The sequence below is a fragment of the Aspergillus alliaceus genome (genome assembly GCF_009176365.1).
Source record: "Aspergillus alliaceus strain CBS 536.65 unplaced genomic scaffold BDW43scaffold_5, whole genome shotgun sequence".
Lineage (NCBI taxonomy): Eukaryota > Fungi > Ascomycota > Eurotiomycetes > Eurotiales > Aspergillaceae > Aspergillus > Aspergillus alliaceus.
Window position 1 is genome coordinate 154,181 of NW_022474688.1, and position 17,217 is coordinate 171,397.

A 17,217-nucleotide genomic window follows, 5' to 3' on the forward strand; every position below is an offset into this window, starting at 1 on the left:
GGTAGCCCTGTAGGCCTAACGTCGTCTTTGACAGGCTTGAGTGTCGCCTGGAACTTTCCCGCCACCTATTGCAATAGATTCCTTCTTTAGGTACAATTTTGCGTCGTCTAGTAATTTCCATTGCGGCTAATATGTCAGACCGCTCCTCCAATAATCAAGCTATAGAAAAGGGTTACGAAGTACTTGACTTCTCTGAGAAGCTTTGCAGAGTCCATGGTAAGTTGCTTCAAGCTCACACTCGAGGCTTTTACCGTTCTTTTTAATATGTGTTCATATATAGCAAATCAATCTCATTCTACATTATAAAAGAAGAGAAGCTAAGAGTCGATGAGTCAAATGGCAAATGGTAGATAAAAAGAACGTTTGACCACAACCTAGCCTCGTTCCGAGTTATTCTCAATATGTGAGTGCTTCAACAGTCTGGATATGAACGAATCAGCAAGCTGAATCCCCTTCGAAGGTTGTCTGACTGGGGCCAACAACAGCGAGTCGACTACCCGTCCCCAATTTGAGGCCAGCCTCTGCGTCTCCTACTTATTGAAGCCGTGTAAATAGGGGGGGTTTGTTTATCCGAGTAGAGGGACTTATTAGGGTAGCTGTTGGGCAACTGCAAAAGTGTCCAGCCATCATGAGCGACAACCTGCTCAATGCCATCATGCTCTCTCATACACTCATACAGACAAGCCCTTGGAGATTCTTTGGCACTTTGACCCCACCTATATGATCATGTATCACTGTCAGGTACCAGGGATGTCTCTCGTCGCTGATCTAGAAACGCGTTCCGTATTATAACCCTTCCTGAGGTCAGATCCACATTCGACTAATGATACAGCATTTCACCTACCTCCTTTCTAGTCGAGGATAAGATAAGATCGCATTAATTGTTGAGCCTGTATCGGCACTTTGTGGCCTATATCCTCGGAAAACAGCCGCATCCTCGACTGGAAGTCTTTCCTTAGCTTCTGATTCTGCTTTCACATTGGAATGGCGCCGCAGAGTCTTGCTGAATATAAGTTTACAAACGTAAATCATTATCTTCAACAGACAATCCTCCGATCTGCTCGCTGCCATTCGTCTGCACCATTACATATCTATGTAGGAATTTTGGTTCAACGTTTGTCAAAAAGTCATCTATGCTAACAACACCTTCACGCTTCATGTGGGCTAGTCCGGCCGCGCTTCACTCATTTAATAACGTAGACAAACATGAATGACCCTCCAACTGTTGTATGAAGCACAGTCGGACACTAGTCTGGCGGGCTATTTAGATAGGGTTTGATTAGTTATGAGCTTTCTGCTTTGATTTCAAGACTTCCTCACCTGTTGGCAAGAAGGCTGTCACCTCCATGAGCGGCCCAGTTAGTGGAGAAATTGAGAGCGGGTCAGTTGTGTTCGTGCTGGGAGCTTTGTTGCACCTCGTGGCTAGAACTGACCGAGGCAGCATCCCAGGGAGAGCTAATGGAAACACTGGCTGCTTATTTCCTGGGCTGCGATACGTCTAACCCCCAGGAGCACTCGGGTAGGGAAAACGTGGCCTCAGCCGGAGGTTAGGTCTACTCGATATTGTCGGGCTACTACACACGTACCGTACCTCTCATAACCACACTCTTTTCATCATTGGTTGCATTAATCCAATCTTCCAGAAATCCGTCTGTTGGTATTAGATCCTGTTCGAAAACGAACTCTACCCAGGGAAACTGTTCGTTTCAAATAGCACGGAATCTATCCGCACTTAGTAGATGATATGAAGCTTTTCCTGGGTGCTATCTATTATGTTGCCTTGAGAATCAGTGTTGCTCTTAGTGAAACCACCATTAGCTGAGACAGTAACCTCAAACGTTCCTCCTCCCTGTACCGTCACTAGTCAATCATATGTCCTTTTCTATATCTACCCGAGAAATGACAGACGCAGAAGAATCAAATGATGTTTCTAAGAAGTTTGCTTAGACAAGCTTATCTTCTACCGTGTTCTGCGTTTCGATTTTGCGAACTCACGAGTCGTCGACGACTCTAGTGGGTGCTACAGATTTAGTTAATATGTCGAATGACTCGGGTTGGCGGGGCCTGGCCTTAAATGCTGCGATTTTCGATCAACACCGCCGTTGTCTTGTCTTGTGCTAGTGTGCTAGTGAGTGTCTATGCCTTACCAGGGCGTATGCTACGCTCAAACCCCGTAAAGATTTCCTTCTCCCCGCCGCTAGGATCGGTGAGTCCCAGCCTTGGCGCGTTCATCTTTGTGGCTGCTTCATGCCGGATGATGCCGCCGGGCAGGAGGGCGTTGTTGGCCAACACCAAGGCCCATTGGGCTTCAATATAGATGCCTAACAAATTTCAACAATAATGCCCACCAGTCCATAGGAGTACATGTGGGTAGAAGAAAGGGAAATATCTACACTATTACCCTAGGTCCAGATTTTACCCCCCAAGCGGAGACACTATATCCCTGGCCAGGTTGGTGGTTCTCGGGTTAAGGTAGGTTTACTTTACCATCCCTAACGGATCAGAGCTTGAAAAGCAGTCTGAAATTTCTATAGCTGTACATCTACCGAAATTTCCGTGTCAACCCTCTGTGGAAGAGCATTACTGAGCTCGATTTGGCGGTCAAAGCGCTGAGATATACTGTAACCTGGAGCTCTTTTTCTGGTTCTCCAGAGCCGCTACTGGCTTTGTCGGGATTTCACATCTTCAAATAAGCGCCGAGTTTTACACCGTCATCAACATCACTTGTTCAGTGCAGAAATTCCGACGACCCCTATGCTGGTCCGCGCCAGTTTATAGTTTTCAGTAATGGGTATGGTTGAGCCTACAGTCCGGAGACTAATGTCCCCTTCTGTACCAATAAGGTCCGTAGTTCTTTGAGCGTTTTCGTCGCCTACTCCTTGCCTAGGATGATCACCGTGCTAGCGTTCGTCTTTTTGATACCATTATTGAATATTTTGGCTGTGAATAACGACTAAAGTGGCCTTGTCAACCACAGTCAGTCGGAAGATGATATTGGTCGTTCTGTTCACATTCAGTCTGCCCGTTCCTATCTTGCTAGTTGTTCTTACAGCCTATAGGTAAGGCTGTACTTGATCACTGCCTTGCAGACTAGGCTAGGCTACCATCAGCCATAAACTTGCTATACTTACCCGAGATAGAGAATTCTCTCATACAGATGGCCTCATTGAGATCATCAATCTTGATCGCCAATTATCATCCTATACCGGGCCTACCTAGTTTCCGCATAACGCAGCTCAAATCCCTACCACCAGTTCCCTGAGGAATTGTACATCATTTGCCGCCTCAAACTCGCGCGTAGCTCCGCATCATGAAAATCCCCAACATGTGATGTCTTTACGTCTTGAGTGCTATTTGCCTTGGTTATTGCCGTTATTATGGGCTAAAATCCTCTCACCCCAGAACTGCATGACCCTCAAACCCCGCTGTGCTAAAACTTCCAGCTCAGCATGATCACTATGGCTGATCTCCTTCAGACGTAGCCTCCAGAAGAGCCATCTTGAAGTGCTAAAACCAGTATCCGGAACAACTTGCACTTCTCTAGCAAGATCACCAATAGTCGAGGACTCACATTTCTGGGTCGAAAGACAAAGGTTTTCGATTTGGTAGGCACATAGCTCAAACCAGACTACCGCTGCTGGTAGCAGATCAGCAATGGCCAGTATGTCATCGCCCTGTTGATCGTTGGTTGCAGTCAAGGGCCTGCGCGTCTCGAACGTATCCCTGAAAATTGAAAGGGCATTACCACTCAATTCAGGGTCACAGATACCCCGAGCACTAAGGCGGGCTATAAAGGCGCTGAGGTTATGCCGCTGTTTTGCGGTTAGCTCTGCGGCTGCCTTCCAGGCCACTTAGGTCTCCTGCACAAGGGTAGACCAACCCAAATCTTTCCGTTGGAGGTCCATGCCTCCTCTTCAACTCCTGAGGCTGTAACTCCGCGAGACAGCACACCCATCCTTCGAGCGTGCAAGATTTGGCCTGCCAGGCGGTCCTGAGCGGGGTGTGTGTGGCATCCGTGATTTGGGCACCTTGGATAATTAGGTACCATAGTTCACGCAGGTCATGTTCATAAAGGCATATTGCAAGATCGGACTTGGCGTAACGGCTGGAAATATTTTGCACAAATAGTCTCGATTGGTGCCAGAAGTTGTTGTCATTGTCATAGCCATATATTTCCCAGTCAGCATCAATAGCAGCTAAATGCTGAAGGCGGAATCTTTCGCGGCTGCGTATCTAGACTTTGAGAGAGGATATAGCGTGATACAGCTGAAGCGTAATGGATTGATAATGCAGCTGAAAACCAGTTTTACTTGTTCTTATTTCAGTTCAGTAGGGGAGAGGGGTCAGCAGGGGCAAATTCTACTAGGAACTGGCGCAGGGGCTTGCTTATGCACTGTCATCCTTTGATTCTTTGTATCCTAGTATTATTGCTCCCCGCCCCTACCTATTCTGAAGAGAAGGTATATATGCTGGTTAGTACTTGGCATGTAGAATACCTTCTGACTAGGTATGAGGTAGTAAATATGCTGGAGTTACTATTTAATAGTTGTCCTCCCGTTTATTAGCCTAACTTTTATATACCATAGTCTGTGTTAAATGGGCTGGGTTTGGGGGGTGGGTGTGTTTTTATATATACCTAGATACTACTAATGTCAAAACGCCGGCCATTCAATCGTACAGGTTCAAAGCATTGACATATCGTGCCTTGACAGAACCATTCAATTTCATGTAGCCATTTCATTGAGAGTCTGTCTACAAGAGGATCCTGGTCTCTAGGGTTGTACTCAGTCAGGTATCCAAATGCCCAGGCAATCAAGCTAGACTAGAACAGTCAATTCGGACCAATTGATAATCCGTGATTACAAGATATTTACAAATCAGTCGCATGCAGCCTGATCCGAAAGAGGTTTAGTTTCAACAATGAAACAACTCGAATTTAGCATGATTGCTGCTTTGAGACGGCCTATGTCGAGCAATCCCGGTCCTCTAATCTTTCAATTACTCCATCACCCTGCACATATGGGCTTCGTCCTTACATGAGCCGTGGAGACGTGTAAACGGTGTCGCATGGCATTGATTAATTTCAGACCACAGGGGGTTTTCCCGTGAGGATGCTTTTCGTGGAGTATGCCTGTATGGATTACTCAACCTCGTCATCCCTATTCTTGGGGGATAGCGATCTTAGGACACTCCTTATCAGAATGGAGATGAATGTTGTATAGTAGACTAACTGGCTATTGCCCACTGGCTTGCCCCTTACAAGACAGCTTCTGGGCGTACTTCTCCCATAGCTACACTTCTTTCTAGCCAATAAGAAAAACATAGCTTGATCACCTAGAAATCGCTGTTATCAGAAAGGACGCCACCCGCATCCATTTGCTACAGTTAGCACATCGACGGTCAAGGCCAACGCCCATATACTGCAAATTAGAGTTGTCATGTCAGAAGCTTAACAGTACTAAGCATACTGTCCGTTACATGCAGATTTGTTGCCGCTGCAGAAATTTTCCCATAGAAAGAGTGGCTGGGAGCCTGGGAAACACGTTGAGATGTGGAGGTCCGCAACCAGGCGAACAGCCTAAGTGATTAGGCGATGGATAGACGAAAAGCTGCCCTAGGCCGGCCTACTGTCTATGAAGTGGAGCATATCAATGATGGCCCTATCACAGTGTGTGGTCGGATCACTGACGGATGCTAGAATGAGGTTCCAGCTCTTCCGCGCCATGCTTCTCCAAATCCACAATTAGAACTCGGAATTGGCCCGTGTATCGAACATGAGCAGGGATGAAAGAGACGCCAAGACGTCAGGGGCTTCAAGGACTGATTTCGGACATATGATCGCTATGCTAGCAAAAGAAATATTCAGTGGTATATTTGTTGATCGGGATGATTTGCAGTGAATGGGGTGAACCTCCTAAACAACTCAGAACTATTTATGACTGACAAGGCTTCTAAGGGCGAAGGTTGAGATTATAGCAGTGTCTAGGCATCGTGTTTCGGTAATAGTCCCCTTCGCACGGCAAATAGTCTACGTACGACGGACGAGTTACGACATTTGAAATGGAGGCATTGCTAATTCCGTCATAGTAAAAAGTTTTAGGTGGAGCGAGGCTAAAGGGAAGTGAGTGGGGTGGATATGTTAAGGGGCGGTTGAGCCTATGGAGGCGAAAAGTACTGGTTCGGAGATGTCCAGAGATGGATTGGTTTCGGACTCCCATTTCTTAATACAGCATTCTGGCTGCTACGCTCTAAGTTTCATATAGAGAAAACTGAAAAAAAAAATAACAACCCAAAAGCAACTTTATTTAGGGTTGCATCCATGTGCGATCCATGGACAGGTCAACAGATTCTTCTACGATACCAAGTCGACCGACCCACTCAGACTTCTGGGCCGGCAGTCGCACTAGACGTCAATACCATACATGGAGACTGCCGATCTAGTGTTTCGGGAAATTGGACACGATTCCCGTCCACCCTAACACGCGCAAATCATTGTAGGGTCTGATTTGAACTACCGTTGCGGCCTAATACCGGTCCGTACCCCGAATACCAAGAGTCCCCGAATGGGCGAAAGACCCCTTCAAGGTCTCCTGTCTGGCTTGGACGCTAGATGACGATCTGCTTATCTAGCCATCTTTAGCTCTCGTGAATGGGTTGGAGGATAACTTAGGGTAATTGCGTGGAGCATCATTGCACATGCCGAGTGGATCACGACATCAAAGCGTTCCAATTGGAACTTCGTTCTGGCCTCCATATTAGACAGCAGTGCCCTCCACAGAGATCCGTTCTAAAGAGAATGACCTTGATTTTTCTCTTTTTGGCTCTTGCCACCACCTTTCCGGGGGAAAACACTGGTTATAATGTTGTTGCGTCGGTTCCTGATTCTAGGCTCAGTGAGTCTGGCAGTCGGGGCTGTGGCTGCAGAGACAGATTCAGAACAGACTTTACCTCAGTGTGCGGTATGCGGCGGCATTGTCAGATGCTAGGGTATTGTTGCTGATAGCCCGGCAGATTACATGCCAGAAGCAGGTGCTTGCTAATAACTCGACAACTTGCGCATCTACCGATACATCATGCCTCTGCGACGACAACACATTCCAAAATGATATGACCATCTGTGTTTCAACAAGTTGTAATGGAAGGCAGACACTCCGTACGTCTTCCGAGTTATTTGGATCCCTTCCTGGTCTAACAGTTTGCAGTCACCAAACGGCTTAGCAATCGCCAATGCGGCATACCTACCCATAGAGGACGCCCGGAGATAGAAGCTGCCACACTAGTTCCTCTTATTCTCTCAACAATCCTTTTCGCCAACCGAATGATTGCTAAATTCATGGGACTTGGCGGTGGCTGGGGCGCAGACGATTTCACTATTATCGTAGCTTATGTGAGACTGCCCTCATGTACGGTCAGCTCTTTCACTAAGACGCATTGCAGATCCTGGCAGTAGCTATATTCGGCACGAATGCAGCAAGTAAGGGCCGACCATCGTGTATCCAGAAACTCGTGACTAACTGTCATGCTTAGTGATTCACCATGGATTCGGGCAAAACCTCTGGGATATTAGCCCAATGGATGACATAACGATAGTGCTCAAGGTTTGTTTCTGGCTGCTTCTCATATAACCCGACTCCTTGACTTATTCGCCTATAGTATTTCTTTGCGTTTGTCGTGATGTACAAGACAGAAATCTCGCTGGCGAAAATCTCCGTGTGTCTTTTCTTATTGAGAATCTTCCAGTCGCCAATGTTCCGCTATACAACGTTCATAATCATTGGCTTGAATGCGGCGATTGCGGTCACCTGGGTGCTTACTGATTGCCTTCGATGTATCCCAGTCCACTTGGCATGGGATCAATGGGAAACAGGCGAGAAAGGGAGGTGTGTTGATTTTATTATGGTAACCTTTGTGAACGCCTTCGTCAATATCGGCGTGGATGCAGTCATGGTGCTCATGCCCGTCTACGAGGTTATTAAACTGAACCTTTCTGCGCGCAAGAAGGTCGGTGTGAGCGTTATGTTTGCAATGGGCCTAGTGTTAGTCTCGATGATTTCCCCTTGACCAAGTTACATACTAATCAGGATAAACAACGGATAGGTTAACAGCCGTTGCGATCATCCGAGTGATTGTCTTTTACTTCAACCGCTGGAATACAAACCCTACAGGTACGTACATTGCCACGGGACACCCCGGGACACCACATTCCCAAATCTCTCTATACAAATACTAACCGACAACTCTAGTCCAACTTCAACCGATCGTGCACTGGTCGGTCCTCGAAACCCAAATCACGATCATGTGTGCCTGTCTCCCGACATTTCGCGCCATGATGGTCCACCTCTTCCCCAAGATGCTAGGCAACAGCAGCAACCAGTCATACTACGAAAACAGAAACACGCCCAACGCCAGAGCCACCTTCGCCTCCAACCAAGCACTCAGCAAAAGTCACATCAACAAGACCGTTTCTTACACGGTCGACTACACGGCGAACAAGAGGCCTCAGAGACACAGTTTCGTGCAACTGGTCGAAATGGAGCCACAGGAGCGTGCTTGAGCGGAGAGAATTCGGTCTAGCCCGAAATTAAATTTGGGGAGTTTTCCTTGCTTGTTTGTGCACATCTTTTTTGTTCTCTTTTTCCGTCTTTTCTTTTGTCTACTCTACTATCCATTCATGCATTATTATCATTTTGGGACAAAGAAGCTTCTTGGGAGGTCCCACTGTATACGAACGAACTAATGCCACCACGTCCAGAAGGGCAATTCTACCCCAATGAACATCGTCTGATGCCGTTTGTCAGAAAGTCAGACAATAGACCGTCCTGACCTTTTCTCCGTCAGCGTCCGGGAACTCTGGACTTAGATAACGCCACTCACAAAGGGGACAACACCCCCTACAAAGGGAAATCAAATCAACAAAGGCGTTGAACAACAAAGAATCAAGACGGAAAACCCACTTGCCTACTCCCTAGAAGAACCCTAGAAGCTGCAGTAGTTGTGGTTAGTATGTGGGACCTAACCTCGCTTCGGCAAAGAACCTCCCCGTCAAGTGTCCACGGAAAAAGCACGAAATGTACTAAAAGGTCTTCAGCAAATTAGACCCTTTTTAAAATAGTAAAAATAAAATGGCCCAGTGCCAAGCTATCTTTCTTTCGGAACTAGTGATGTTTAGATTTTAGTTTCCCCTTGGCAACCAAGGCTCTGGGAATTGGAGAAATCAAATTTCTTCATTCTCCATCTTATCTTTATTTTTATTTTACCTCACCTTCAATAGTCGTAGACATTGCCAATATACAATGTTACACTCGCCGGGGCTTATTTTACCCATCTTAACCTCTCTAAGCCATAGGGTACGAGTGTACCACGGAACCACCCTAATAAAAATCAATCTAGCGTAAAGATCAACACTCCATAGGCTCTTCTTGTCTGTTCTCCCAGACCCTAGAACCCGTTCTTCTCTCCTACGTACCGATTTACCTCGGACACTTCGGACGGGGAAGACCGGATGGCCGCAGGTTTCTAGACTCGTGTGATCGGCTTGTAGATCCCTGCTTGGTTTCCCCTTTTGAAACGGAGGATAACCATGGGATGCGTGCAGCACTTGACCGCAAGTTTTTTCTTTTCTTGTCTTTTCTTTTCCTTTGAGTGATTTTATGTTTCTAGAGGAAATAGTTTAGAGTATCGTGTTTTGGTCGGTGAAGTTGAAATTGGGTTCTATTGGGAATTAATTAATTGGGGGCTATCTTTGGATGACATGTTACACTTCTCTCTCTTTTCCCCTTTGTTTAATTTAAATTTTGATTTGAAAAGGTTGACGTGCAGTTAATTTCAATCCCTGGAATATACTCCGTATTTCTTTATCCAATCGGAAATTAAATTACGTGGTTATCGTAATCCAATGATTCACCTCGGTATCGGTTAGTGATCAATATCTGGGCCGAGGTTTTCGCATAACTGACGCTGATATCGCGTGGGATAATGTTGAGAAAGGCGGCACGTCTACTCCATATGAACGTTTGAACAGGAGAGGACCCAGGGCCCTGACTATAGCAGTGTTCTAATAGGGAGCAAGTCAAGGGTTCAGTACGAGCGTATAGAGATGAATCCTGAACCGTGCGCTGGCTTGTATCGGGATCTACTTTCCCTGTACTCGGTTCAAAGTATAACATGCAATTCGGAATGAATTATTTTCTATTGTTCTCTATTCTTTCATGTGAGTGAGCGTGATCTTGAACTCGGATCGAGTCATCATCTATTATACATTCGTCTTATGTGATATGCGACTGAGGAGAAAAGCCTCGCGCCAACAAAGGCAAACATTGCTAACGTAAATTCATATCGTACAGACATGACGCTGCCACTGGCTTAAGCGAAGCGCACGCCCCTGCGAACGAGGCCTCTCTTGGTGATCGCGCCCGCGCCCTCGAGGGCCTGGGCAGCACCGGGACCGAAATCAGGGGTACCGCCGAGGGTACCGAAGATGTCGCCAATGTAGTTGGAGGGCTTGACACCGGCGGCGAAGGTGGAGTTCCAGGCGTTGAGGATGCCGTTCACGACCTCGATACCGGCGTTATAGAGGTTGTCGATGGAGGGCTGGAAGCCGCCGGCGTCAGAGTAGCGGAGGTGTTGGAGGGCGGTTTGGTTCGTGTGAGGCTGGTCGAAGTTGGAGGCGGTGCGCATGACGATGATGCGGGAGAAGTCGGTCAGGTTGCGGGCGGAGGTGCGCAGGAGAGCTTGCAGGGTTGCGTTGTCTTCCTGGGCGGAGGTGCAATATTTACCTGTGCCGTTGGTCCAGAGCTCGGTGGTGTTGTCGAAGGTCTCGCTGAGCAGCTTGCCGCTGTAGTACACATCTGTGGTCGCGACATCGCACTCGAGAACGGAGGGCGCCTTGGTGGCGGCTTCGTAGCCTTCGGCTGTGTACTTGCTGCGGTAGGACTGGGCGGCTTCGGAGTCGCTGAGGTTGGCCTTCTTAGCGAAGGAGGCAGCCAGGGTGCGCAGCTCGGCGTTCACTTCGAAGACTTCCGTGCCGTAGATGCTAGTTGGGTATTGATTGGGGGCGTAGGAGCCCTGGGGGAAGTAGCTGGTTGTGAAGTTGTCGGGGAGCTCGCGGAGATCGATCTCGTATTGCAGGGCAACTTGGATGGCATACCGGGCGAAGGTTACGCTGCCGAGCGTGGCGACCTTGGGGTTGACACCGGCGATACCGGCGATGAGGAAGTAGGTGTGGGTGAGATCGAAGAAGGGAGACAGGGCAATGGAGGAGACCGTGATAGCGGCGTTGATCTCTCCCTCCCCGGTGATGAGCTGACACACGCTGTAATCGGCAGTACAGTGAACGTCAGGGAAGACGGGCGAGGCACCGGGTATGGTGATGTTGTGAGCCAGAAGATTGAATTCAGGAATTCCCCACCAAGCAGCGGCTTCCGGTTCAAACTAGGGAGCTATTAGGGCTATCTGTTCACGCTCTCCTCCAATGAGGGGGGCATACCATGGACACAATGAACACCTTAGGAGCAGCCTTCTTTGGGTGGTGCTTGGCTCCAACCTGAGAACGTTGCCAGGTGGCAGGGCTTGCAGCTGCCAGGCAGCTGCTAGCAAGGAGTAAGCTGGTAGTGAGGGACTTGACGAGCTGCATGGTGCCTGTGCTTTGCAGAATCTTTGCTGGGGTTATTGGTCTCACGCAATTGGGCGGGGATTAGCTTTATACCCACGCTTTCTCTCTCTCCTCCCGCGTAGCACTTTTTTTTTCTCTTTTCTTATTTTTTTTCCTTCCCTGTATCCATCGGCGACCGCCGATCGGTTCCGAGGAAGATAAACTATCATATCAGTATATCTTTATCGGGAAGGATCAGCGTTCGTAGTGGGGATTGGTTTGTAAAATCGTGGCCATAAGCCAATGGCATCTCTAAATATTGGTCCTTTATCAGTGTTCAGCTCGCCAATTCCCACGGAAATGACGTTACTTCATTGCTTCAATATATTGACTTCCCCCCACTATCATCAATGAATTTGTAAAATATAACGCATCTTCACCGCTTAGAACAGAGAACATATCGGATATGTCTGTGCTGGATTGTAGAGTAACATGAAGCGATTTTCGGTTTCCTCGATAGGGCAAATCAAACGTAAAAGAAATGAGGAAGTATATAGGGTTACTTTTGAGTGTATGCCTGACCCACATTAACACGAATTTCGAGAAAATTCTTCAGCAGGCGCGGATAGACAGGTCTCCATAGGGCTCAATACCTAGAGACACGGTTACCAATTCCTGTGCAGGCTTCATAAGTGACAGATGGACTACTTGTTTCAGTCTTGCAGTAATACTAAACCTTCTAACGGTCCACGGCGTAGAAATAAAGTGCATTATGTACTGATCGGGAAAGTATATTGCCACCTACCTCAAAGATAAGAATTTTACGCGAAGCTTGGTTGACGGCTCTATCTTATTGCGCATTCATTTCCAATGTTTATCTCGGAGTATATTCGGCAACTCGATCTTAAAATAAGCCCAGCCAGAGGTTTAGGGAACGCGATTTAGTGAATAGGCCAGCCCTGTTAACTTATCCCTTAGGCTGTCGTAGACGCTCCAGCTATATTAATACAACATCACTACCCGCCAAATGCCGTTGGCGGACCGATTCTCAAAGTAAAAGGAAACATTCGATAGGTGATTTAATACCAATCTCTAATGAGACGGCACATTCTTGTCTCATGAACGAGAGTTATTGTGGTTCATCCGAACGGTTATATGATTTGAATGATATATGTTCTACTTGTCATACTGCCAATTCAAAAAGGCAGATATCTCGGATACCTATCAGGTCAGGTCAAAAGCCTTTTGAGTCTCTACATTAAGTTCTTATTCATATGAAAAAGGGTCAAAATATGGGATACATCTGTCAACTGATACGCTCTAATACAAAATACCATTTAGCGCAACCCCTAAAATCAAAATATGAGGTCTCTGAATCTCTAAAGTCTGTGCTTCAATTTATTAAAAATCAATATAGAATTAGCCTGAAGAAATTTCATTCAGACCAGGATCGAAATCGATGTCGTCGGTGTCAATTGTCTATGACGTCCACGCAATCATGGGGCATGCGACGTGCATTGAGTCGTAAGTATATAGCAAGGTGTCTGAACTATAGCCAGAGTTCCGTGCTCTGCAGTCATCAATTGACCATATTTCGTCGGAATTAGATTTCCGTAGAATCATCACTCCAGGCAAGTGTAACTGTCGCCATATCAGCGATCGATATGACTACTGGCTAGTGTATTATCTGACGCTCCGTCCGCTACACATGCTTGGCAATGAATAGAGAGCATTGGAGGTGGTTACGATCATGACCTATACCTAATAGCCTTGTATATGGCTTATGCACTTGCTGTCACTCGAGTTGTGGTTATTCCGTACATGACGGGAATGTTCTTTTGAGTAGGTGCACACCGCTAATTTATTCTTCAATGTCAATGGTATTTAACAGTTATCGCATTCATGCTGCAAATACTGTAAGTTAGAGTCTAGCTCGACGCTAAGACAGTATATCTGATCCAAGCGATATCGATCTGGGGGAATGCCTGCATGGGGGCCCCGGTCGGTTCAGGATCCACGGCCTAATTTCAGATAACCATAGATAATTATCAGCATACGCAGTAGAGTAGGACAAGCCAAGGAAGCCACTTGAACTCGGGTGACCTTATTATAGTAAGCAATGACATGCCTGGCTGGATGTCGATCTTGATGACACACGTCATGTCGGCGAACAGGCGGATGACGTCATATCAGATGGTCTTCCAAGGGTTGAGAAGATATAACACCCATGGACCTCTTCCAACCTAGTTTTTATTTACAATTTGCTTCTCAGAGTAGGAGGTATATCCCTAGGTACAATTCTAGAGACATTACGACAGTAGGGTTATCAACACTCGAGGCGGTGTGAGAGAACAGCACCTGTATCATCATCCTCTCCAAAGTCGACAGAATAATAGGAGATAACATCATTCAGGTATGCGATAACACGATGATCCAAGTCGGAACGATCAGAGCTCATACAAAAACTAGGTCTAGCAATAATGCCTCCAATCCATGACCGGATCCGCGATGATCTCCTCATCAAAGAGCGTAGTCTTTGGACTGCTCTCACCTCCGCCGATCCAGGCCCCGAAATCGAGAAGTTATCCAACCCCGAAGCCAATATGCTATTCCCCAAAACACCAATCCTTACCCTGGATGGAGAACCGTCTCTCACACAAACGCTGAAACCCCCCTTCCATCACTTTGATGCGTTTGAGCTGAAGGATGTCCGAGTCATCATCATCGATCTCATGGCGGGAACCGTGACCTATAATATCAACGCCTCGAGGGGAAAGGAAGAGTATCGTGCCACTGGATCCACAACATGGAGTCAAGGATCGGATGGGGAATGGAGGATTGTGGCGCATACCGAGACATTGCTGTGAAGCGCGATATAGCGGGCCCAGCTTTGTTTCATAGCTCCTCTTACTGAGCTTATGGCTTTTAATTCATTGATGAACCTTGTATGAATTTATAATTCTTAGTATAAGCCTGATCTTGTTTCTCATGAGCCTTATTTTCTCTTACCTAATGAATCATTTGGTGTGCTTCTGGGTGATGATACGACAAAGCAATAAATATTCCATGGTATCCCCTTATGTATACATTATTTAAATCATTGGCTGGGTGCGACAAGAAAAAATATTCCATAAGCCGCTATTCGTATGAGTGATTTCTAATACAGAGCTCCACCTTTTTTATTTTTTTAGTTTTTTTTATTTTTTATTTTTTAGCTCTCTATGTCAAAGACTTTTCAAAGTGTCACAGAAACCATTCATACATTGCACTGGTCTATTCCCTTTTCACTGAGGGATTCACGAATTGCTCATGCCGTTTCCTCGTCTGTAAATGTGGGATCCTCCCTGTACATGTATCCTTCTTGCTTTTCTACTCCGTCTTTATCCTCCTCTTTCCTCACCCACGTTTTGTTCTTCCCCTCCACCAAGCCCAGGCGAACGGTATCCTCAAGGCTCAACATCACCATGGAGCCAAAGCATATTATACGTTCAAGCATACCATGATTCCAACAAAGATGATGACATTCCATCCACCTCAACTCTTGCAGCTATCTCGGTGCTCCATATAACTTACTTGGGCCAGACCGAAGGGACAGAGCAGTGCCTCGACACTCCAAGCTCCGAAGTCCAGCCACGTTGGACGCAGACAAGTATATAATGAGCTACAACCATCGGTCAACTAGCGTTAGAAATGTTCGCCAGAAGGAATTTCGGGACCCTACAAGCCTATTTGTCTCCCGTACAGCCCACTTTTATACATGTTCGATGAGTCGTATTGCACGAAGACTGCATCAAGCCCATAAATGACGGTCTCGAATCCACATGCACAATTATGATCCCATCACCAAAATATCCATACAAAGTCGCGGTAGGATCCTCTATGGACGACCAGCAACTTTTCCTTTGCAGCTCTTACTTTTAACAACAAGACGGAGGCACTACGCAGGTCAAATCTCTAGAGCCTGAACTTTATCTCTTTGAACAGGACCGTTGAGGACCTGAAGATGGATGTTTGGGATCGTGAGGGACGTCCAGTTCATGGTCATGGAGACGGATGCAATTCGTACCAGAGTAGTATTTCACTGTTTGCTCGGGTCTATGTCTAGATAACCCCACCACTGACAGACCACCATTTGCCTCCATACGATACAGAACGCCGACAACATTGTGCAATACACCAATTCTTTCAGGAAAATGATAAGGCTAGGACAGATCTTAAGAATCCAAGCCGATAACACAGTGGCATCAACGGTCAGGCGGTACTTGGAGTTGAAAGTCCCTAGTGCCAAGCAGTGCAGGTTGTATGGCCTGACCTATGAGGCTGACAAGTGTCCTTGCAAAATAGTTGCTCACTTTTTACCCTGCTTGCAAATTCGGTTGCGAATTTAGCAGCGAAGTTGAGACCCCTCTGCGTCCCCTTCTTTTTCTTCTTATTCTTCTTATATTTCTCCCTTTGACAGTTATCGGGAAAATGGCGAAAATGGCAGCTCCACGAACAAAGGTGGTCTGAAATCTCACTCACCATGGAAAAGTGTACCAAAACTGAGCAAGTCCTCCTAAACATACCACTGAAAAGGGCAATGTACGCTTCCAAGCAGGATAATGAGTAATATCAGGTGCTTTGTGTGTTAATACTCTTTCAGGGCCCAGGGGGGCTCCAGCAGCGCTACTCTTGGACTTACGATAACGAGAGGAAGGAATAACCTTGCATAGCAGATCCATGTGGCGACGACAGCAGGGATAGAGTCCGCTAGCGGCAGTCAACTCCCTTTCTGCTTGACGTGTCGATAGTCTCTGACCCAGCATTGCCGACCGGATTGCAACTTTGCGATAGCTGCTCTCCTCCCTTCCCGCAGCCTCCGATTGCCGGCCTCTCACCCAGCCCTGGTCCCGTCAAGATTCTCTCGCACGAGAAAGCCGTAGGTCCAAAAGACCACATAGGAGGTTTTATGAAACATCATGACGAGTCTAGGCTGGGTATCAAACTCCAAACCGTCCCATGGCCTGTTTCTATTACATCGCGCCCATCTCTCATGCTTGATCGTCGTCTGAAATTAGCGCACAGACCGTTGGATCATGACCACCACATAAAGAAATCTCGCTGAAGTATGACTCATTTATGAAATTTTTTATAGCCGGGTGGGATGAGGAATCTAGCCTTAGATTTTAGGTTTCAGCCAATGCAGATATGTCATTCCAGCTTACCATAAGGGTCAGGGAAATGCTGGTGGGGAGAGTAAGGGAGGAGATGAAAAGGTTGAAGGTGGACATGAGCGTCGGTCACAGTGATTCAGGGTGATGATCAGTCCAAATGCAAAAGAGGAGAATATCGAGGGAGAGTCCTTTAGAGTGCAGGGAAAACAAGATTACATCCACCATTTTCCTCTTGAGAAACGAGATGCTGTACTGAGGAGATAAGGGATTTTCATGCCACAATAGAATAAGAACACGTGCTATCAGGGTCACACTGCTCACCTTCCACGCTGGGACTAGTAGAACAATATATGCAGCTGCACATAGAGATAGGTACTTGAAAAAGTCTCTCTAATCTATTCCAACCGTCCCGTGTAACCTTAAACTTTTTTCAGTATCTGTACGATGGCCCGAAAGAAATTGCTATAAATATCG

The 17,217-nt window shown here is 46.7% G+C and overlaps 5 protein-coding genes across 5 annotated transcripts; 2 read left to right on the plus strand and 3 right to left on the minus strand.

Annotated features, from left to right (window-relative positions):
• Positions 1 to 2,136: 2,136 nt before the first annotated feature.
• On the minus strand, positions 2,137 to 3,955 carry BDW43DRAFT_307026 (DUF3632 domain-containing protein; the record flags this gene model as incomplete). The annotated part of the gene is made up of 3 exons (XM_032046164.1): positions 2,137 to 2,321; positions 3,398 to 3,812; positions 3,881 to 3,955. 3 exons carry the CDS (start codon positions 3,953 to 3,955, stop codon positions 2,137 to 2,139), a joined length of 675 nt encoding a protein of 224 aa, XP_031904343.1.
• Positions 3,956 to 6,860: 2,905 nt separating this feature from the next.
• On the plus strand, positions 6,861 to 8,601 carry BDW43DRAFT_321875 (CFEM domain-containing protein; the record flags this gene model as incomplete). Its single annotated transcript, XM_032049432.1, has 8 exons — positions 6,861 to 6,959; positions 7,012 to 7,153; positions 7,203 to 7,387; positions 7,438 to 7,474; positions 7,528 to 7,598; positions 7,654 to 8,036; positions 8,098 to 8,165; positions 8,244 to 8,601. 8 exons carry the CDS (start codon positions 6,861 to 6,863, stop codon positions 8,552 to 8,554), a joined length of 1,296 nt encoding a protein of 431 aa, XP_031904344.1. The 3' UTR covers positions 8,555 to 8,601.
• A 1,761-nt stretch (positions 8,602 to 10,362) lies between these two features.
• BDW43DRAFT_321877 (purine-nucleoside phosphorylase) lies at positions 10,363 to 11,632 on the minus strand (the record flags this gene model as incomplete). Its single annotated transcript, XM_032049433.1, has 2 exons — positions 10,363 to 11,430; positions 11,486 to 11,632. 2 exons carry the CDS (start codon positions 11,630 to 11,632, stop codon positions 10,363 to 10,365), a joined length of 1,215 nt encoding a protein of 404 aa, XP_031904345.1.
• Positions 11,633 to 14,070: 2,438 nt separating this feature from the next.
• BDW43DRAFT_307029 (uncharacterized protein) lies at positions 14,071 to 14,457 on the plus strand (the record flags this gene model as incomplete). Its single annotated transcript, XM_032046165.1, has 1 exon — positions 14,071 to 14,457. One exon carries the CDS (start codon positions 14,071 to 14,073, stop codon positions 14,455 to 14,457), a length of 387 nt encoding a protein of 128 aa, XP_031904346.1.
• Positions 14,458 to 15,990: 1,533 nt separating this feature from the next.
• On the minus strand, positions 15,991 to 16,743 carry BDW43DRAFT_263525 (uncharacterized protein). The gene has a single exon (XM_032040563.1). The coding sequence runs from the start codon at positions 16,393 to 16,395 to the stop codon at positions 16,108 to 16,110; it is 288 nt and encodes a 95-aa protein (XP_031904347.1). The 5' UTR covers positions 16,396 to 16,743; the 3' UTR covers positions 15,991 to 16,107.
• Positions 16,744 to 17,217: the final 474 nt, after the last annotated feature.